This window comes from Prionailurus viverrinus, chromosome A1 (assembly GCF_022837055.1).
Source record: "Prionailurus viverrinus isolate Anna chromosome A1, UM_Priviv_1.0, whole genome shotgun sequence".
In the NCBI taxonomy this organism is placed as follows: domain Eukaryota; kingdom Metazoa; phylum Chordata; class Mammalia; order Carnivora; family Felidae; genus Prionailurus; species Prionailurus viverrinus.
Window position 1 is genome coordinate 69,265,144 of NC_062561.1, and position 22,799 is coordinate 69,287,942.

Here is a 22,799-nt window from a genome sequence, read left to right on the forward strand (position 1 = left end):
GCACTTTGTTGCCAGGTTTGTCCTTTTTTTTTTTTTTTTTTTTTATTAGAGCTCCGGGTTTCAAGTGCAGTAAATATTTGTTGTTGATTTCAATTCTAGCAGTTAGTTCAATTTCCTGAAAGATAAGAGGAATCTTTGACTCAGACTCATTTGTGTAGCCTGCTTTATACTTGGGGCTTGAGTCACTCCTTGTCCACAGCCATTCTAAAAACTATGGCAGGAAATTGATTTTTTTTTTAACTTCTAGGGTGAGTGAAATGACATCAAAATAAAAATCCTCCTTTCATAGATTGACTTCTTCCTGATGCTGCATTTCTGGGTTCTGTACTTTTCTGCTTAAGTCAAATGGTGCTCTGTAGAGAAATTTTTATTTTGTTAAATATTAATGAAATACCATCACCTGGATGTGATACCCTCGGGGTATCTTTTTCAGTGTTCAAAGAAACCAGTAGCATTTTGCATCCTTCTGGGGTCTTCTGAACCTTTGGGCTGTTCAATCCACATCCCCCATATCTGGTTCCGTGCCAGAATGATCGTATTCTACGAAGTCAGTGGAGTGGGGTTGGACATCAACAGAGGTTGCAGAACTAGAAGGTTCTTCCTATCAGAACCTCTCTGGGGTGTATTTAACAGCTGGATTACAAACCTCCAGAAGAAGGGGACCTGGCTATGGCCTCAGGGGACAAGGGCAGAGGAAGACTTGGTTTCTCTGGTCTGCCTCCAGAGATATGTCAACCCCCCAGTCCACTGTGTTGAGGGTCCATGTGGCTCAAAACTTGGGCATTCACTTGCTAAGAATACCAGGGCCAGGGATGGGGCCACTTGGGGCCCAGTCTTATCAAAGAACTTACTCACAGCCAGTTTCAGCAAACTTTTCTGCTGACAGCCTTCAGGAGCCAGTTTTGCTCCCATCCGGAAAGTCCGAGACCACCATACTGTGACGGCTGGGGGTGTTGGTGAGTTCTTGGTGTACAGTAGCATTTTATGTGCTGTTCTAGTAGAAGAGAAAATGTAAAGGAGTATTAACAACCCCCCCGCCCCCCCGGGAGGACTGATACAATATTACATCAGGAAAGACCTCCCCTCCCCATAGGCTGACACCTGGGCCTTATGACTCTCTGGGAGAGGCGCATTCTCTGCAGAGGGAACAGCCCCTAGATATGTGTTCTTTTTTTCTTTTAGTGTTTATTTGTTTTTGAGAGAGAGAGAGAGCAGGGGAGGGGCAGAGAGAGAGGAGGACAGAGGATCTGACGTGGGCTCTGCACTGACAGCAGCAAGGCTGACCCAGGGCTCCAACTCACAAACTGCGAGATCATGACCTGAGCTGAAGTCGGACGCTCAACCTACTGAAGCACCCAGGCACCCCTAGATCTGTGTCCTTTTTGCAGACTGGAGCCTAAGTATTCAACACCTGCTCTGTCCTCATGCTGAATGCAAAACACTGTCACCTCTGCACCCTCCCTGGGTGCCCCCTTGGATCTGGACTCTGGAGCAGGAACACAATGGACTCCCCAAATGCTCCCCCCTCCCCGGTACAGTTGCTCCTGTTAGATCTCACAGCTCAAACAGCCTGCTAACAAATCTAGGCCAAACCCAGCCGAGCTGATAAGATTTCCAGAAGAGTTCCTAAAAATACATTTCTCCTTAACTCAGCCTTGCCAATCACTGTACAATCACAGAACTTTCAGGGCAGAAGTGGCCTTAAAATATTGTTTCACCCTCTCCAGTTTGATGCTAAGAAAGAAGTTGGAGCCCCAGAGAACCGACATAGTGGCAAGAACAACAATGGACGAGAAAGATTTCAAATCACATCATGAGGATGGAACCAAACAAGCCTTAAGGCACAAGCTATGAGCTTTGTAGTGTATTCATTGATTTATGTGTCCATTCATCCGCACACTCATTCAGCAAACATCCACTGAGTGCTTACTATGTCTTAAAAGTTTCCGTGTCACGTTAGCTGTCAGGGATAAGACAGACCCTGCCCTTACAGATGTTATATTCTGGTTGGCGGAGAAAAACGAAAACATCAGTAACTACGTGTGTGAGTTTCCAATCATGATGAGGACTTTGGAGGGAAATAAAGCAGGGTGACCCCGCGTGGGGAAGGAGGACTGATACAATATTACATCAGGAAAGACCTCCCCTCCCCATAGGCTGACACCTGGGCCGTATGACTCTCTGGGAGAGGCGCATTCTCAGCAGAAGGAACAGCGAGGCCAGAGTCCCGAGGCAGGCCGACAGTTGACAGCTCAAGGACCGGCCAAAGGCAAGGGTGGCTGAGGGGGAGCGAAGGGAAGGTCAGGGAAGGTGTGGGGCTGGTCATGACGGGCTATTATAAGTCTCTTGGCTTTGACACTGGAGGTGGGGAGCCACTGGAAGTTCCTGAGCAGAGAAATGACATGATCTGGTTCCATTTTCAAAGGCTTTCCCAGAATTATGTGTTGGAGGGGCTGCAGCGGGGCATGGGGAGCCGCAGAGGACACTGGTTGGACCTGTGACATTAATCCAGATGATGGCAACCACGTGGGTGGTGAGAAAGGGCTGGATTTGGGATCTGTTGGAAAGGCGGAGCCAGGGGAACTTCTTAATGGGTCAGATGTGGGCTGGCTTCAGAGAGAGGGAGGAGGGGGGAGGAAGCGGTGGCAGAGACAGAGAAAGGGTACAACTCTGGGGAGTCGTCCCTGTCTGGTGGGCTTCGAGCCGTCACCTGTCACCCGGTGGAGAGAACGGCCAAACAGAGGCCTGGTGGATTTTGCCTGCATTGCAGTTCTAGTCTGTTCCCCACCCCCTCCACATTCACCAGCTGCAGGTATGCTAGCCTCTCCCCTCCTCCCCTCCTCCTCCTCCCCCCTCCTCCTCCAGCTAACATTGGCCACCAGGCATAAACGCTTTGATCTCCCTCCTCTTTATTAACCTTTCACCTCAAAAACATGCTGGCAAAAGGTTCTCAACAAATGTTTGTTTTAAGCCAGTACCTGGGTCTTATCTCGCCACTAAAGATGTCCCAGGAATTTATCTGTCTGCCCTGCACGCAGACTGGCTCCAGCCCCTGCCTTTTTCTTCTCTTTGAGACACGTGCTGCTCATGGCCCCTTCTGTGCTGATCTAAGGGAAGCCACTGGCTCTTCATTTCCAGAGCACATGTGATCTGATCCAGCCCCTCTTGGTGGGGGTACGGCCACGCCGGCTTCTGACATCACTCACACCCACCCCGCACACGCACACACACCGAGATGCTTTATGATATGCTCTCCTGATGGCGTATCCAGTTTCCGCAGGGAGAGAACAGCCTGGTCCCCCACGTCCTCAACTCCCATCACGTTCGTGTGTGCTCTTGTTATAACCCAGGTCTTTTTGTTGCTTTAAACTGCCCCGTCTCTGAGGCCTTGACTTTTGAAATTGACAGCATCCCTTCGCCGCCCCTGCTCTCAAATGCCAAGGGCAGATGGAGAAAGCGACGAAACCAAACTTTCATCTCAGAGCAAGCTCATGCTATCGCGTGGAGGTTGTGCCTTCTGGGCCACTTGACATTCTCTGGCTTTATCTCTTGTCCCTGCTGCAGCTGCCCGCAAGGGCCATCGGAAGCTTCAGGAGCTCTTGGTGGGGGCCCAGCCCCACACCTGCCTGTCCCAGCAGGTCGAACATCTCTTACTGACCCAGAGGGCAGGGGCCACAACACAGAAGCTGCCCCATGTCACTTTCCTGCTCTCCAACCGAAAACCCGGCTCTTTTCACTCCCCACCTTCTTTCAGCCCTGCGTCTGAGAAAGGAGCATCTTCTCTCTCGCCAAGGCTGGGCCTCCACTGGAGCTGGTGGCCTCATCCCTCCCCCTCCTTTGGGCCACAGTTCCGGCTCTCGAGCCCGCACCTCAGTTTGCCATCTTTTCCCAAGCTGCTGTTGTTTCCCTCCTTCCACTCAGGAAAGAAACGAGAGGCTGGAAGTGAGACAGGAGAAGCAGGCTCTCTTCTCCTCTCCTGGGTGCTTCACTTGGTCCCTCCTTCCACTTCTGCGAACACATTCCAGGCTCACAAAGGGTCACCCGCCCTGGGAGCACGCAGGTAATCAGCGCCCATCTGACTGCAAAGCAAAGACAGTTCAAAGCCTCCCCTGTTGCTACATGGTGTTCTTGCAGCACCAAATACTCCCAAGAGCTCCAGGCACCGAGGGCTTCATTTTCCAGCTGTCCTGACCCCTCCCCCCACAGCTGTGAGCCAGGGAAACTGCCATCTGGAAAGTCAGCAGTGGCAGCCTCGTTAGGATGTCTGGCCACCCCAAACCATCCACATGCCCATGGTCTCCTGGAGGCAGTGGACTCTTCTGGCTACTCCCTCCATCTTGGAGCTCTGAAACTCTCCCCACACACCCTTGACCCTGCACTATTCAGAGGATCTCATGTCTCTCGTCATTCTTGGTCTATGGTTTCGCTTGTTCCTCTTCTTTCCATCACCTCTAAGTAACTGAACAGACTGTCCTTGACTCTGTTCAAGGCTTTCTCATTTCTCCCCTGGATGTAGACACAGATGTAGATACAGATATAAATCTCTCTCTCTCTCTCACTCACTCGCTCTCTCTCTCTGTCCCCTCTCTTCAACTTCAATGCCCCTATTTCCAATTGGCTTCCACTTCCCGACATCTTTCCTCCTGGGCAGAGTGTCAGTGTCCACACAGGATCCAACTTTTGAAGTCCTCTTTGATCTCTCCCTTGCTGTCTATATTCCCAAAGCTGATCCACTTCTAGTGAATTCACCCCAGCCACACCCTCCTCCTCTTCCTTCTCACTACTGCAATGTAATTTGGGGCCTCAATTATCCCTTTTCTCTGGACCATTGCTATAATCAATATCCAGTGTTACCACCTGTGAGACCTTCTCATTCTAATGCATCCTGGGTGATGCTATCAGAGAGAGCTTCCTCTAGCTGGGGTCTTAGCTGGGTTCCTCCAGTGCCCCCCCCCAAATGCACCATACTGGTGACCCTCATATTTTATACCTGAGTCACCTTAGTCAGATTTATACAGCTTAAGACCCTACAACACCATTCTCAGTGCGGATAGGACCGCCCTGTGAAGAAAGGAAACATTTCTTTGGAGATTTAAGGGAACATTTTTTCCCATTGTCCAAAGGACTAGGGAGCATCTTTAAAATCTGGGGCACCTGGGTGGCCCAGTCGGTTGAGCGTCCGATTTTGGCTCAGGTCATGATCTCACAGTTTGTGGGTTTGAGCCCCACATTGGGCTCGCTGCTGTCAGCATAGAGCTGGCTTCGGGTCCTCTGTCTCCCTCTTCTGCCCCTCCCCTGCTTGCACTCTCCCCACAATAAATAAATATTAAAAAAATATTTTTAAAAATGTAGTGGGCAGGAGTGAAGGATTTTGCCATCTTGTGATGTCTATCTGTGACTCCCTCAGAGCGAAGAACCGGCCTGTAGCTCATGACCTTTGAGTGTCCTGCTGGACATTCACATAGATAAAAATCCTGTTCATAGTGATCTTGGTCAAGATCTTAAGTGTATTTTTTTGTACAAAGTGTGTTTTTAATTGATTTATTTTTTACTTTTAGACCATCTTAATACAGCTGAATTTGTTAAGAACATAACACCTGTGTAAATTGAGGCACCATTGTTCTTTAACTTGTTAGGAGCTGTAACGGGAATTTTTTGACATTTTGAAAAGACACATCACTTGTCATACCTCTGTCAGTCTGCATTTGTGCCTGTCACACTGAAAATAATGCTACATGCATACAGGTGTGAGCCTCTGACTGCCTCATTCTATTTGGTAGCATGTATGTATGTACCTAAGCACTGAAATTTCAAAACACACATTATTCATTTTATTAACAATTACTTCCTTTGAAAGCTTCTACTCCAGTATGGTAATATATGCTTGTTGGCCGCACTATTGATTATTTTTGTTCAGTGATAATGAAAGTTATGCTACAAAACTTCTGTCGCAAAAGGGGGTCTAGGCATTTGTAAGCGTGCGGGCAGATGAAATAGCCAGTTGGCTGGTGATAATGGAGGGAGAGAGAGACAGAAAAGGAAAAAGGTCAGCTGAAAAGCAGTCCTGTCCACCAGGGGCGGTGGCCAGGGAAGGAAATGGAAGGTTCTGGCAAAGACTTCTCTGGGAATTCAGGGGCTAGATTGCAGCCTGCCGCTCAGTAATCATTTTTTTCTGACAGCAGCCACTGGGACCAGGAAACCGGTAAGTGCGGTCAGCCTTAAATGGTATCTAATACAATTGCGTTTATTCTAATAAGAGCGTCTCCTAACTGAATTATAAATGTTTAGATAGAAAACACAGACACAGTGAAAAAAACATAATTTGAATACAAATGTGTGTTGAATATATTATATCTGACTGTAGTTTCAGGATTATATTTAGAAATTTCTCCTCTTCTAATTAAAGATGAGATTTCTTTCTCTGCCCATTCCTGGAAACTGCAGTGAAAATGGACTGGAAATTTTCATGTGTTAAAATGAGACCTGGATTTTATGAATCTTTCGCTTGTATTTTAAGATACAAGAGAAAAATTGTAGCTGGGAATTTCTTTTATTACTGTTGTCATGAACACTGGCTCAGCAGACCCGCCCTTGTGACCTTGGGTGGCCAGTGTTTTGTTTTTCTCATTGAAGTGTATTTAAAAGTGTGTTCAAAAGAACAAAGTACCATATAAAATGGAGGCATCATTGTTAGCCTCGGTTCTTTCTCTGCTTAGAATGAATGTGTGTTTGGAATTCGTCTTAGAAGAGCATCCATCAAAAGTTTGTCTCACTAATTTCTGGGAAGGATTTCATAGTGTGTACCAACTTCATAGAAAGGACTTTTCTAGTTTCTGTGACTCAAACTTCATTTACTTTACAGAAATTTATAACTTTTACTGAGTGGAAGTTTATCTCCACCTGTCGTGTGTGTGTGTGTGTGTGTGTGTGTGTACATGCACATAGATGTAAAGCATATAGATGTTGTATCTAATGTTGATAATACTGTATAGAGAGGACTTATACTACTACGTCTACATTGGTTGCAGGACATATATTTATGGCTTTGGTATTTTCAACCCCTTGATTCCAAACAGGAAACTGACACTCAGAGAGCGTAACTCAAGACGTTACGCAGCTATTCAGGAGAGAGGAGCAACTAGAACCCCGTGTAGAAAAACTGATTCTCCATTCAAAACCACGCAGAAGTCTCAAAATGCCATTTAACTTACGTGTCCAGTAAATTATAAAGAAACCAGTTTCAAGGTTCTATAAAGAAACATGTTCTTAAGGACTGTCACTTCTGCTGCTCCCTTTACAAACCTTTTCTTCAAAAAGTCAGCTAGGTCCTTTATTCGTTTTGCAGTGGGGCCTCTCTAGTTTCTGTATTTTTATTGGTGCATAGGGCTTCCTGTGGGAAGGCCCCAGTGAGGGACCTCTTCTCAGTGGCTGTGATTACAGGGCAGGATTACACCCTCTCCCGGAGGTCAAGTGGCTCTCAGCCCAGCACGCCAGCCAGCAGCATCTCGAGATTCCTCTCCTGCCCAGGCATCTGCATCTGATAGGTGTGGGCTGAGGCCAGCCATTGATCAGGGGCGAGAGCACACTGAGAGCTATTTTAAATCAGGCTCCAGAAATAGAAGTAGGGATGCTCAGACATCAAGCGACTCACAGGGAGGAGAAATCATTCTTTAAAAATATATTTGGAGAATTTAAAAATTGAAAAGAGGAAACCCAGGGAATCTCAAAATGAGAAATTAGGAAACTCAAGGAAGCATCGTTTCTTTATTGTAATTAGATTTATGGAAAATAAAATTAAAGGCATCCCATAAATTACTTAATGGATAATGAGTCCTTGGCTGTCTGACTCAGAAATCGGTTTGTTTTGCAAGGACCCTTTGATCAGCTCGCTAGGAGGCCGGTGTCTGGCAGACAGCTAAATGCCACAGCTGACCAAAAAGTGAGCGAGGGAGCCGCGTACCGCACAACTATTTTCCTTGAGGCGGTCTTACATTTTGATTAGTCTCAGCCTCACGATCCGACATGACTGATGTTTTTCCCTTCAGAAATGTACAAACTGGCTACAAAGCGTCAGCAGGGCGAGGACACCTGGGGTCCCCGGCCCGGGCTTGTCTGGCTGCTGAGAGGTGTGGAACGAAGGGAGGTGGCCTGGCTTGGAGGCCGCGCTTTCCAGACTGGCCTGCCGCATCGTTGAACAGCTGCAAGGGAACTTGCGCGGCTCAGTGTTCTATAGTCAGAAGTCACAGCTTTCTGAAAATCCAACACCTAGGAGGGTTTTAAATATATTTTGAAAAATGAAGTGTCATGTAAGTGAAACCCCTAAAAATAGACTGAGATTGTTTTGTAGAGTTGCACAGCGAGTCCTTTGGTGTTTCAGGAAATACTACAGCGTTTCTTTACCCTTGAACTTCAATCTTGCTTTTCCTTTGAAGATGCGTCCAGTGGTGAACCTCCACCCTCGTTATACCCGGGTGCTACACATCAGCCCTTCTGTAAAGAGCTCTAGCAGGAAGGGGCAAAGGACTGAGCTGCTGGTCACCGAGGGCCACCAGCCCTCTGAGGCAGTCCTCCCTCAGGCAAGGATCCTAGCAACAAAGCCCCACTCACCTGGACCAAAGGCCTGCTTCATCCTGAACCAAACCTACAGGCTACGAGTTCATTTATTCTTGTAATTCTCAAAGAATGAAGTCTTGTCGAGAACAGATCTCTCAGATGTTTTCTGTGTAGTTGTGTTTTGTTTTCATCGATCAGAAACAGCCACTGGAAGAAGCCCCCAGCCAGCCCTCCTGCAATTATTTCTGGGGGAATCAGTGACCCCGAGACCCTGTGATCAACTCAGGGCAGACATCTTTGTTCCCCCAGCACATGGGGTGGGGGGGGGGGCAACAAGAAATGCATACTACGGCAGTTCCCAAACTTGAGCATGCCCCAGAGTTACCCCGAGAGTTTATTCAAACACAGCTTGCTGGGCCCCACCCCCGGACTTTCTGATTCAGTGCCTCTGGGCGGGGCCTGAGAATCTGCATCCAAACAAGCTCCCAGAGGCTGCTGCCATGCTGGCCCAGGTATTACACTTTGCAAATCTGCAAATCGCTGGGCTAAGGATGCTGGGGTTCGAAGATCAAATAATTTGTCCTGGGGGCAGATCCTCCCTGTCACCAGGGCCTTCTTGGCCGCAATGAGGTAAGCCAGTGGCACCTGCTGGAATTTTCCTCCAGGATAATACTGAAATTCCCTAATCAGAGCCTTATTCCTTTAGGTTAGCCTTCGGTCCACATTAAAACGCAAAAGTTCCTTGGAGGAGGATCAGGAGTTTGTTTGACAAACATTTGTTGAGTGTATTCTTGACACCAGGCACGTAACTGAGCACTGAGGATTTGAAAATAATAGGCAGAGTCTATTACATACATAGGGCGAAACCTTGAGCTGGGGGCAGGCAGGTGGAGAAGTCAATGTGTAAGTTCTGGAGAATTAGGAGGTAATACTTAACAATCATCACCAGGCACTATCAGAAAGTGGGCTACCCAGAGGTCACCAGAGGGGGTGAAGCAGGTCAGCAGGAACAGCACTTCAGGGTACAGGGCAGTGAGGGCCTGCCAGATCAGTGTTCAGCTGAGCCTTCAAGGGCAAGGGCGTCTCCTCCTCCGTGAGGGGCTTAGAAAGCCAGAAGGGGGAGAGAACACGAGGCCGCTGAATGCCTGAGGAGGACAAGGAAAGGAACGCCAAAGAAGGAACAAGGCCAGAGAAAGAACTGGGAACAATTACTTTTGAATTCTGCCTGGGTTCTGCACCGGAAGGAGCTAACTGGGATGGCATTGATTGTGATGTTGGAAATAAAACTGAAGCACAAGTCAAAAAAAAAAAAAAAAAAAAAGGTGGAAAAATAGAAGCATAAGCGAAGCATTGGGAGAAACCGGAAAATATTGTAGGCAGGAGCCCCAGCTTCTTAGGGCAACCCAGAAACGTCTTGCATATAAGCAGGGCCAATGGCAGCATATATGGGACCTTTCTGAGAATGAGAAAAGGGTGCCCTCTCCACTCAGACACATTTTCCCAGGGGCCCCTCTGGGTAGATGAACTAGAAAATGCCACAGGTTCCTCCCCGCTCACCCAGAGCACTGGAGGATGGCATCTGTCGCTGCATTTCCAGCAAGCCCTCAAACGTAGTAGGCACCCCAGCAGTGCTCCCCGCATATTTGGACTAGGCATCACACCCAGGGTCAATGCCTGGGCCCTAAAAGTGTTTGATTCACTTCTGGGTTTAGTAGCAACTGAGGGAAGAAAGCAAGCATCAGGCCTTTGTAAGAAGAACACTGTGGGATTTGTACTTGGGGCAGCTTCTCTGTGGGTTCCTTCCGGCTGCGAAATAAATCAGTTTGAGAACCGAGGGATGCTCCGGATAAGTGGCCTGAGTACACAGTTCTGTCGGTCCCTTTGATCTCTAAGGCACCGCCCTGCTCTCAGCTTCTGTAGCTGGAGCAGATCCGCACAAGGCATAAGCCTGGCCATTGATGTAGAATGACTGAAGAGAGAGAGGAAGCCTGAAAGTGGATTTATTCAATAAATATTTATAGAGTAGCTCCTCCTTTCATTGCCTTGCATTGGGACAGCACTTTACTGCTTACAAAGTATTCTTTGTTCTCTCTATAATCTGTCCTTCATGGCATCAATCATGTAATGTAGGTAGGAACTATTATCAACATTTTAGAGAAATTGACTTACTCAAGGTCACATGAAGGAACCTTGGCAAAACAAAGGCTTGACGCTGGCTCTTAGGACAAGGTACTTTCCACCATTCCAGAATGTTCTGTGTTGGCTGAAAGAAAACAAAATGCAAAAGCCAGTAAGACATTGCCATCAGTAGAAATATAATGAGAGGTACATGTAGCTCTGAATTTTGGAGGGGCTAAAAAGAAGCAAGTGAGCTTAATTTTAATATAAGCTAAATAATATTTAAACCAGTTACTTAAAATATTATCAACTCACCATGTAGTACATGTGAAACAATATTCATGAGATACTTTCACATTCTTTTTTCATACGAAGCATTTGAAATCGGTATGTATTTTATACTCAAAGCACAACTCAATTAGGAGCTGAACCCATTGGACATTCTTGATCTGTATTTAGATTTCATAGAATTTACAACTGAAAAGTAGATTTATGTACTCAGGTCAGTCCAAGCCCACTTGAAAGGTTTCCAGGAACTAAAGTGAGGATCAACGTTTTAGTTAAATTTACATTAATTAAGAAGAAATACAAATTTCAAATTTAGTTCCTCAGTGGCACTAGCTACATTTCAAGTGGTCAGTAGGCACATGAAGCTAGCGGCTCCGATACAGGAGAATGAAGCCCTAACACAACCCTTCCTCCCAAGAAATCTAGTCTGGCAGATCCAATATGTGCTTTGGTCTGTGTGTTAGCAGAGGTTAGTCTTGTCCCTTGATAACCGTGTCAAAAGTTGGTTTTCTCCATCCTTACCCCTCATCAGCCATCTTCTTTGGTGGCCTTCCTTAACCTAATTCAAGTCTGTGCTCTCTTCCTTGTTCCCACAACTGCCTGCTTATATCCATCTCAGAAGATGGAGGTTGTGATGGGCCAAGGGAGGCAGTGTCTTTGATAACATTAGCTCTGTAACTTTTAGGATAGAAACCAAGAACAAGCAGGAAGGAAGAGGGGATTTGTGAGAGGATAGCAATATACTTATGTATAGTATGATGTGCCTTCTTTTCCTTCTGGAACATCATTGACGTACACAGGACTCTGGCCAGCAGAAAGTGTGGCTCCTCTGCTTTTAAAAGCAAGTTCAGGGGCACCTGGGGTAGTTCAGTCGGTTGAACATCCAACTTCGGCTCAGGTCGTGATCTCATGGCTCATGAGTTGGAGCCCCACGTTGGGCTCTGTGCTAACAGCTCAGAGCCTGGAGGCTGCTTTGGATTCTGTCGCTCCCTCTCTATCTGCCCCTCCCCGGCTCGTGCTCTGTCTCTCCTTCAAAAATAAATAAACATAAAAAAAAATAAAAATAAAAATAAAAATAAAGCAAGTTCATCTCCTTCGAGTCTGACTGTCTAAATTCTGGTTGGATTTTCATAGTAACTACAAATGGCAATCTGTTTCTCCCAGGAAAACAATGATTTCTTACCTGAAAATACACGCGAAAGTCTACCCCATTCACTGGACTGGGTTGAGGGCATTGTTTCTGTGTGGTTTTTTAGGAATACCTGAGTAATTATTCTTTTGCCATCTGTGCCTAAATACAAGTTTACCCGTTTCTTTTCCTACACGTGAAAAGCCGTGACCAAAGCCATGCTGTCTTTAGGGCTGAGCTTCTCCTGGATCTTTGTCATCCTGTAATCCCATCAGACCCTGGTCCGTAGGACTCAGGGACTCTATAAAATATCGTACAAATATAAACTAGATGTGTCCAACCTATCATTTTAAACCTCATTATTAGTGCCTCGGCTCCACTGAATACACAGGCAGGAATGTTTTCTTGTCCCCTGCTGCCCTCATCCTTTGTTCTCCATGGGGGTTAGAGACGGGGGTTGAGGCAATGGAGGTGCAGGTTCAGGCTGGTCTGTGAAACCTGACCCAGAGTAAATTTGGTTATTAAACTCATCTTCTTAAACTGCCTAGTTAAGCAAGTTGATGTTAGCTGCTGGGAACACAATGCTGCCAAACAGACAAGCAGTAGCCTGCCTGACCCCTCAAGTATTTTACAGCTGGAGTCAGGCATGTGTCATGGCCGTCAAGGTGGCCAATTTCCTTACATGCACATACAGTTATTACCGATTTACACACTTCTGCTAGCAAGTAAATGAAGTCCTGGGATGAAGCAGCATTGCCTACCATCCCAAGAGACGTCCTGCTAAATAAACCTTCCACGATCGGATAAGCTTGAGAGACACCATTGTTTCTCTTACTCTATTGGAGACTCGTTCAAGACGGAAAAAAGCCCTATTGCAAGGAAGCGTGTTCAGCCTGGTTTACCTGGAGTTAACTAAACTTAATTATCATGGGACCTACTTTCCTCAGGGGACATTTGTGAATCACTCAAAAGTTACTGCTGTCTGAACTTATACATGCTGATTTTAAATGCTCTACGTCCGGTTTCCATTAAGTTCTTACTTAAAGAAATTTTTAAAAGGACATCAAGGCCATGTGTCTAAGGTAGCTGGCAACATATACAATATCTGAAAACGATCAGCTTCTAATATATAGTCCTTTATTCCTCCTGGACCCAACAATGTTAAATTTTTAACATTTTAACTACTTCATAATCCTTGAAAACATTAAAATAAATGAAATATAATTTTAGAAATATGAATTTTCTAGTTATATTTTTGTTGTAGGTGTATGATTTAACTCCAGCATTCCACAGAATGGAGATTGTGAGTCCATTAAAAACTAAACTGAACTAAAACTAAAACGAACTTGCATTCATTCCTCTGGTCAGTGAGCCAGACACCAGTTAAATCGGTCAGTAAATATTTTTTCAGGAACTAATAGCCATGAACTAAGGCACTAGGGACACAGAAATGACAAATATAAATAGTCCTTACCATCTGAGTGCTTACTGCAGAGAGGGGAATACTAACATTAAGCAAGTAATAACAGTAGAGAGAAAGTATAAGAGACCTAAAAAATATTGGGAAGCTTCTCCCTATCCATTTCTAAGTTCAGATCTCTGTAAACTAGAAAAAATATAAAGAATAAGGAGCCCACACTGCACCCAAAATGACAGTACCCTTATTACCTGGGAAGACACATCCCGAATAATTGTTTATAGCATTTCCAACAATAAGATCAATGGCCTAAATGTGAAATTAATCTGAAGCTACGGTTCTAATACACTGTTTTGGCGATGAAGCACATTAGATGGGATTGTTTCAGAATGCTTAATTATTGTGTCTGCCACACTCATGTGTTTGAGTCATTCCTAACTTCTGGACTGCTGCCTAGATTTCTGCAATACGGCTGCAGTTTTGTTCTCTCTCTCTCTCTCTCTCCCTCTTTAATGCATAACTTTCCTCACTAGCCTTAAACCTCAAAGTTCTGAACTGCACTTTTGCAAATTCTATATGAGACCTAAAACAGTTTATCAAAGTGTTGATTCCATTGAGTTTGGGTGTAAGTTGATGTTTTCTTTGTGTTCTGCAGGTTCATGATTTCAAAGTGCCTGTGTGAAGTCACTTTCGCTGGAAACTGCAGCCTGAGCTCTTGTTGTGTTCAAATTGTTCTTCCGTCAAATGCACGTAGCCCTGACCTTACGGTGGATGAAGATACCTCAACTGTCTGACTTTGCCAATTGCTCGATTTCAGGATTTAGAAGGGTGGAAAGAAAGAGAAATCTTGCCAAGACCTGAACGTCTAGGTGGCTTATTCTCCAGCACCGTCAATAGCTGCGCGTGTCAGAACTGAATATCCTCCCAAGGAGTGCCATGATATTGAAGTCACTTTATTAAAAACAGTTGTGTCTGCAGATCGGTCGAGAGACTCAGACGTTTACCACCAGAGATGACACTGAGTGTGCTTCTGTTGCGGCCCACTGTCTTCAAGTGGGGCATACTGATTGATGAGTGACTGCTTGCCGATAAATTCTCTCCTCACTGCTTCCTGGATTGGGCCTCCCTAAGCAATTGATCACTTACCTTCAGACTCACATGTGGGGTTTTTCACAACAGTAGTCTCGGAATCACTGGGACCTGGATCGGTTTCATCATTTGACACAAACAAACAGAATCCCGGTAGCTCGAGCATCATGGCTTTGAACGTGGCCCCCGTCAGAGACACAAAATGGCTGACGTTGGAGGTCTGCAGGCAGTTCCAGAGGGGCACGTGCTCGCGCTCCGACGAGGAGTGCAAATTTGCTCACCCCCCCAAGAGCTGCCAGGTGGAGAACGGAAGAGTGATCGCCTGCTTTGACTCCCTGAAGGTAAGGGGATGCGTTTCCTGTGTCGTGTTGATGGCACAGTGGACTCTCGTATGAAATGCTTTCCCATGTAGCTTCACAGAAGTTCAACAGTCATTTTTAGGTTCTGTTTTCTTGTTTGCGGTGACTGTTGGGAGATCTTCACCCACGTTTTTTCATATCAGGCATACATAAATTTTTTACAGAGCCATGTTTAAATTAAAAATACATGACGGTATATTTTGGGTCTGGCATGACATTCATGTACCCAAGAGTTTTAAATCAAAGTCTGGCTTGTGACAACTGAAGATAAATATTTTATTAACGTTTGATCTTCTGGAGGTTATATAAAGGTGAAGAAATTGAATGTGTCACTTTTATGTGCCAGTTATTCTGATTCGCCTCTCGAAGAATTTTCTACTCTTATGCTTTTCTTTCTTGACCAAGGGCTTCCTAAAATACTTCTTAATAGGTTTTTCATTCTTTCTGACGATTTGCCATGGCTAACAGAAATCATTGAGTACATACTTAGTGCTCCTTGAGAACCCACTATGTGTTAGTTAACAGCATCACGGAAGAATTGAATGTGATTCAAGATGGTATCCTTGAGCTCACTGTCTAGGAGGGAAAATACAGCATGTCAGCAAGTAACTATAATGCAAGACAGAAAGGGACATATGCCTTAAGAGAGAAACAGGCTTCTATGTGGGTCCATAGAAGGGAGAGCTGGCTTCCAGCTGACTGTTTCAAGACATGTTCTAGAAGGTTGTTGCAACCCGAGGTGTATACTAAGTCAGGTGGGGTTTGGACTTGCAGAAATTGGGGGAATTATGATGAAATATCTAATTGAAGGAAGTAGGTGTGACTTAGCCCATAATTCTTTGAGGCTTATTTTGCCCTAAAATATGGATTCTATGAATCCCAGACTGTCTAGGACAGTCCTAACATCATCATGATATAGTTTTCAATGGAGATAAGAGCTTAATGTTTACATCTCTGCAAAACTTTGTATAAATAAGCTTACCAAAGAGTTAAAAAAAAAAAAAAAAGGTGGTCCGTGCTCTTGGGAAATCTTAGTTCTGTGAGTTTACAAAATAGTGACCTTAGCCTATTCTTGGATATTGAAGGATTGGGTATGTTTTGAGGGAGAATTTCATCTTAAAGTGAAAAGTTATGTCTTATGATATTTATTAGTCAAAGTCAAAATATAAGACTTTGTATATTTAAGTATATCTTAAAGGGAAAATTTGCCTACACACTAAAAAGCAGAAGGATACATTTGTAGCCCAAGAGAAGTCTTTTAAGGGTTAAAGTTTGAAAAATTAGATATGCCATTTATCCCCATAACTTTCCCTATTTTGTTCCTCTTTATCATGAAAAGTTTATTAGATTAGACTTTAAAAATATGAATTGTTTTGTCTACACAGAAATAAACAGATGGATAAATCACAGTTATATAAAGTATAACATTATAAGCATATTTTTATAATAGTATTTATTTTGCTTTTAGTCAAACAAGTAACCTAAGTACATATTTGCTTCTACGGTCATCACCCATGGAAACATTCACTATAAAAAGCAGTTTAGATTAAAAACTAGATTTTAAGAGCTTCAAGATATGGAAACAGGTCAGAGGTAAGAAATTCATTTCCCAGGTCATCCTACTTCCTTTGTTTTATTGATCCAAGCCTTCACTGGTTGGATATTGACTAGGAAACCAACGTCTTAGGAAGTGTCTTAAAACTTAATTCTTTCAGCTAGTTAAGGAAATATGAGGGAGATATATACAACACATTAAGGCTAAGTACTTCTTGAATATCAAGAGGACAGCAACTTCCAGGTCCTTACAATTTATTACCTCGATGTGGATTCTCCGGGACCACAGTTGTTGGAGGAATTCCAACCCATGGAGAAAGGGTGAAGAACAGTTAAGTTTAACATAAAAGCATGAACCAAGCATGAAGATTTGAGTTTTAAGGACCATTTTCAGAAGTGTCTAGTGGAATCATTTGCAGTGTTGAAGCATGGTTACAGATTGTCTTAAGTTATCAGTTCCCTTTTAGAATTGTACATTTTCAGATTATTTAATTTGAGCGTGGTGTCACTTATTTTTAAAGTTGTCAAACTGTGAAGAATGTGAAAAGAGCCCATAGCATAGGAGTAAGACATACCCGAGTCTATAAATACCTGCTCAACCACTTCCCCGACTTGGGTGGGTCCCTTGTCACTTCTTAGCTTTGTTGTCTCATCAGTGAAATGAGAACATTTGCCAGTGACATTGGCTAATGTATGCACACTGCCCGGCACCATGCGGGCATATTCACCTTGCAAGGTGGATGTAAGAATGACGAGTTCCTACAATAAGGACGAGTAAATTAAAAAGGCACTCAGGGGCACCTGGGTGGCTCAGTTGGTTAAGCGTCACGCTCTCTTGGTTTCGGCTCAGGTCATGATCTCATGGTTTTGTGAGTTCGAACCCCACATCAGGCTCAGTGCTGACAGTGTGGAGGCTGCTTGGGACTCTGTCTCCTTCTCTTTGTGCCCCTCCTCCACTCACATTGTCTCTGTCTCTTTCTCTCTCTCTCAAAAAAAAGGCACTCAACAGTGGTAGCTAAATAGAAAAATTATGATGACAACAATAATTAAGCTATTTAATTTTAATTTCATTTAATATAATAAATAAGACAGTGTTGCTCCGTGGAACCAGCCTACGACAGACAGAAATGCAAGGGCTTGGCTGTCAGGCCAGGGCTTGAATGAGTTCTGGCTGGTTAGAAGTGAGCTATAGCATTTGAGACAAATTATTTTACCTCCTTGACTTCAGTTTCCTCTTATTCAATATTCATATTATAATTCCAACTTCATAAGGTTACTGCAAAGACTACCTGGCCTAAGATATGCCAGATGCCTAGCAGAGGGTGGGACATAGTAGAGCCAGCTCCTGTTATTTTCCCTTCATAATAAAGTATTACAGCATAGACACTGATTTTGATGACTGGCTTTATAGACAGGATGTGTCCAACTCATAAAGCGTTCAACTCTTAATGTGTCCAAACTCTTAAGAATCTACTGTGTGAGTGATAACAGCTCAGTGATACAAATTAGTCATGACATTAAAGCAAGTCAAGTTTGACGCCGACATTATGTTTGTGGTTAGTATTTCTTACAAGGTATTTTCTCAAGGACTGTGGACTATTTTTGTTCAGAAAAATAGGGAAGAGGAATCTGTGTTGGCATACCAATATAGAGACCAGTCGACTATAAGCCTGACATATTCCTTTTTGTTTTTCAGTTTTTGTTATGGACTATTTGCATCCATGAGGAAACATCCATAAAAACATACTAAACAAATTAGTGGGTGGTTAAAAAGGAGATTTGCTGAGGTCTTTGGAAAGAGAGTTGTACATCTATAAATACTTTTGTAGAAATGTTTCAGAAAATAGAGCACAGTTCTTACAATGACAACTGTACTTTATTCACAACTGTTACCTTGTTGCATTTTAAATGAAACCACTGGGCAGAAAAGGCATTTGTGATATTTTTTTTAACAGTGCAGTTGCTTTAATTTTTCTGGAAGGCCTGGAACATGGTGTTCCACAAGATAGGTTAACTTGACAAAATGCAAATTGCTTCGTGAGCAGCTAACCTCCTCGTATCCTTGACCATGTTGGCCCTATCTCTGTTCCTTTATAATCCATAAAACAGTCTCCCTCACAGTTGAGATGTTTGAGATTTTTTCTCTTCAGGTTCTTTTCCCTGTAACCAATAGGAACTAGTCTGGATTATTTTGCAGACAGAAACATCCGGAAGGGAATAAATGAATTAGCTTTCATGCTTATTGGGACTAAAGGTTTTGGCATTTACCACTTTCATCAAGTATTTAATGTCTTTGCTTAAACGTTTTAATTCAAACTGATATTAAAATAGGAAATAATTTTTTAAAAAATCATGTTGCTAATTTTGGCCAAAGAAAAACAAAAAGCACTCCTAGAGTCTTTGGGGAAATTGTTTTGGCTTTACATAATAAAAATTAGTTCAAAGACCCTGTGATTCTTTGAGCACCTGAGTGAGATGATGTCACTCTTCCATTGGAAGCCTCCCAGTGGCTTCCCAGCTCGCCTGGGTACATGGGTAAAGACCGATCCTTACAAAACTGTTTGGGCCCTGGAGATCTGACTCTCACCCCAACCCCCTGACTTCTGTCCTACCACTGTCCCCCCATCCAGTCCCCTGTAGCCACCCCACCTCTATCCTGGCCCCTGGGTGTGCCAAGTAGGCTTCCTCCTTAGAGTGTTTACACTTGCTCTTTGCTCTGCCTGGAATATTCCTGCCTCAATTGTATGAACAGCTTATCCCTCATTCCCTTCTGGATTCTGATCCAAACTGCCAACAGTGAAGCCTTTCTGCCAACCTTATTTCAAATAGTAATTTCCCCGTGGCTGTGATTCCATTTGCTCACCATCTTGCTTTCTTCTTCTCCCTAACACCGCCTTCTGGTAAACTGAACACATACTTGGTTTGGGTTCATTATCTGTCCCCCTCCCTTCTGCTAGAATGGAAGGTCCATGTAGATGGGGATGGTATCTTTTCTGATCACTGTCGTGTCCTCAGAGCCTAGAACAGTGTCTCCTACGTATTAGATGCTCAATAAGTATTTGTTGCACGGTAGAGCATGTTCCTTAGGAAAGGATTCAAGCCTCTCAGGTAGGGCTGCTGCATACGGCTTGTGTGGGTGCATTTCTCAATATGGTCTGCGTGACCGGCACCCCCTGGAGTTGTGCAGTGCACAACCTGTACGGCAATGTGCTATGGCCCTTTTCTCAATAGTCCAATAGATTTCAAAATCAGGGGGCTCTTTGCAGGAATTAGAGGCCCCAGTATAATACAGCATGGAAGTGTAATACAACTTGAGAAAATTGAAAAGAAAACTGACAAGTAATTGACAAGTAAATTACTTCAGTTTCTCTGAAGTGTTGCAGAAACTACTTACTATTACTCTCCCATTCTTTCTAAGTTTGAAAATGTATAAAAATAGATCCTACTCACTTATTTGTGGGATGCTGGCTATAAGTTGGCTGATGACAAATAAAATTTTAGTCTTCATGTGTATGGGTGAAAATTTTAAAATCGAATATGGTAGTAGATACGTGATCGTTTGGGACAGTTCTTCAAAACATACTAAAAAATGTATGTCATTGGCCTTGGCCTTAACTTCATGTTCTTGAATTGCTTTCAAATAGAAGCTAATTCTTTGCAGAAATTGCTTGAGGATTTTTTAAGTTATGTCCTCAATTCTGGCCTGATTTGAAGATATAATCTCAGACAATTATTTTGTTATCTATAGAAATCTCTGTAGTCACATAGAGGCTACTTTCTGCCAGGTATTTTTCATGAATTATCAGTTCCTTCCAACGACTCTGTAAGGTAAATATTCAGTCAACCATTACAGTTGTGGGATACAGGTTGGAAACAACAAATAACTTACAAATAGTGGGGAAGAGACATGATCCAAGGTAAGTGTCACTCCAAAGCCGCCCCATCCCTTCCCTCCTCCTAATTCCTCTTATGGAATAACTCATCGGTCTAATGAATTCTAAAGCTCCTAATATCTTAACAATATCCATGTTTCACAAATGTAGCATATGGAAGTGTCAAAAACATTCTAAAATAGAAGCCCCCAGGAATAAACTGATCTAGGTACTAAAAAGTTACATATTTGAAAAGGAGAGACAGTGAGGCACATGTATTTCTTTTTGTCTGTATTTGTCTAGAGATGTTATACATCACTTACTAGGCCTCAGTAGCAAAAGTAGTTTTGGTCCAAGGTGTTGGTGTGTGTGTGTGTGCCCGTGCGATTCTGACACATAGGATTCCAGATATCACGATAAAGTGAAGGACATGTTCTACTTTAACGGTGCCCGGACCACCAATTCTACTCCTTGTGTAAGAGATCCGTGTATCCATCATCTGACTGCTGCCCTCCGGGGCAAATCAACCACTTGCCCCTTCGTGATAGTATGAAGACCTCCATGTAACAGTTCACTCCTCTAAGTATGTGTCCCCGTACAAGCCCGTAAGCTTCCCAAGGACAGGATGATGTTTTAGTCATCTCTGTGCCCAAGCACCTAGCGTGGCACTGATGCATGGAGGACGTGCAACAATAACCATTCCAAGAGTGCATAAATTAACAAAGGAATCCCCACGACTTTTCAAAACGAACTTATTGATGATTGCCAGTGAACCTCAGACACCAAACTGCTCTGCATGGCTGTTCACCATTTTCTTTAATTTCTCCGTTTTGTTCTGCAAGCCTGGCCAGCCCCTCCTTGGACTTCTTTCCTCCTCTTTCCCCCCACTCCTACTTCTTCTACCACTGCAACCTTCCTTCCTGTCTCGCCTCTAATGCCACCTCTCCTCTCCTTGCTCCTCACTGTGGATACTTGCCAAGACTCAGCATTGGTCTTTCCTAGATCAGGTCGGTGACGAGTTCTGAAAGGGTGTCTGCGCTCAGCATTCAATTCCCACGTCTGTGTCGATCAATCCAGGTTCTGGGTGCGTGCCCTTTCCTGGCCAAGTCCGTGGCCAAAATGCCCACCAAACACCCTGTAGGCAGGCTCCATACTCACCTGTAGTTGAACATTCCTGGATCCAAACTCTTCATCCACCCCCAGTCATCATCCCACTCCATGTGCCTTGTTCCCCAGGCACAAAACCTTAGCTTGATACTGACCATCATGCCGAGGATCCTTAGTCTTTCTTTTTCTTTCTTGTTCTGGTTGTAGGGAAATATATAAACTTTAAGAATCCATAAATTATTAAACTGTGAAATGTTTACCCAGATACAGACTATTACAACAATCTTAAGATCTCAAGGGTTTCATGTTGGCCTCTAAAAACTATCTATGGACTGCAAGTTAAGAAACTCTCATCTACAGAGAAGTCTGACACATTAACGTGGGCACAAGATGACCAGAGGGTCATTAAAGATACTTTTTGGCTGTTTCTCAAATTTGCCTAGGGTCAAAATTAGCACCAGATTCTTCCTGATACTCAAGATATTTCTATGCAAAGAAAGAATATACTTGTAGCTTCCAGGACAAGAGGAGGGCCAAGAGGAGGACAGTGCAGGTGGAATCAGTTTCGGTGCCTTTAGTGAGCAAAGGAATGAGGATTCTCAAGGTGGCATCTCCCTAAACGTCCTATCAGGGATAGCACATCTATGGCGTTTATGGGTGATGCCACCTTCCTAGGGACATGGCTTCTACCCTCAAGACACCTGCATTCTAACCCAGTCTAAAATTAAGAGGTAGACAAAATAATCTCTATGTTAGTTTCCTGTGGCGGTCATAACAAACTACCAAAGACTGGGCAGCTTAAAACAACAGAAATGTATTGTCCCCCAGTTCAGGGCAGCTGCAAGTCCAGACAAGCATTGGTACGACCATGCTCCCTCTGAAGCTTCCGTGGGAGAACGCTTCCCTGCCTCTTCTCTTTTCTGGTGACTCAGTGTCTTCTCTGGATCCAGCTTCTGATGTCTGTCTTCCTGCATGTGTTTCTTCTCATGGTCTTCCCTTTGAGTCTGCGTCTAAATTTCCCCATCTCACAAGGATGCCAGTTACATTAGGTTAGGGGCCCACCTTTTCTGGTATGACCTCATCTTAACTAGTGATATCTGCAACGACCCTACTTCCAAATCAAGTCACAGTCTGGAGGACAGAGGTTAATTCTTTAATTCATCTTTTGGGTGGAGGGGGACACCGTTCAACCGTAAGAATCGTATCCAAACCTAGAAAATGTCAGAAACCAAACACTGTAGTCTAACTCCTGAGCCCAGACTACTTTCAAAGTCTACCTGTGCACACTGCTCAGAACAGCCACTAGCCATCAT

General features: G+C 44.0%; 1 protein-coding gene across 4 annotated transcripts in view; it reads left to right on the forward strand.

The window, feature by feature from the left end:
- MBNL2 (muscleblind like splicing regulator 2) overlaps positions 1-22,799 on the forward strand; it is a 159,280-nt gene that overhangs the window by 34,904 nt on the left and 101,577 nt on the right. For all 4 annotated transcript variants that reach the window (XM_047871674.1, XM_047871667.1, XM_047871691.1 and 1 more), the window contains exon 2: positions 14,161-14,935. In XM_047871674.1, coding sequence (XP_047727630.1) covers positions 14,762-14,935 — 174 coding nt within the window. In that variant the 5' untranslated portion in view covers positions 14,161-14,761. The remainder of the gene's footprint in view (positions 1-14,160; positions 14,936-22,799) is intronic.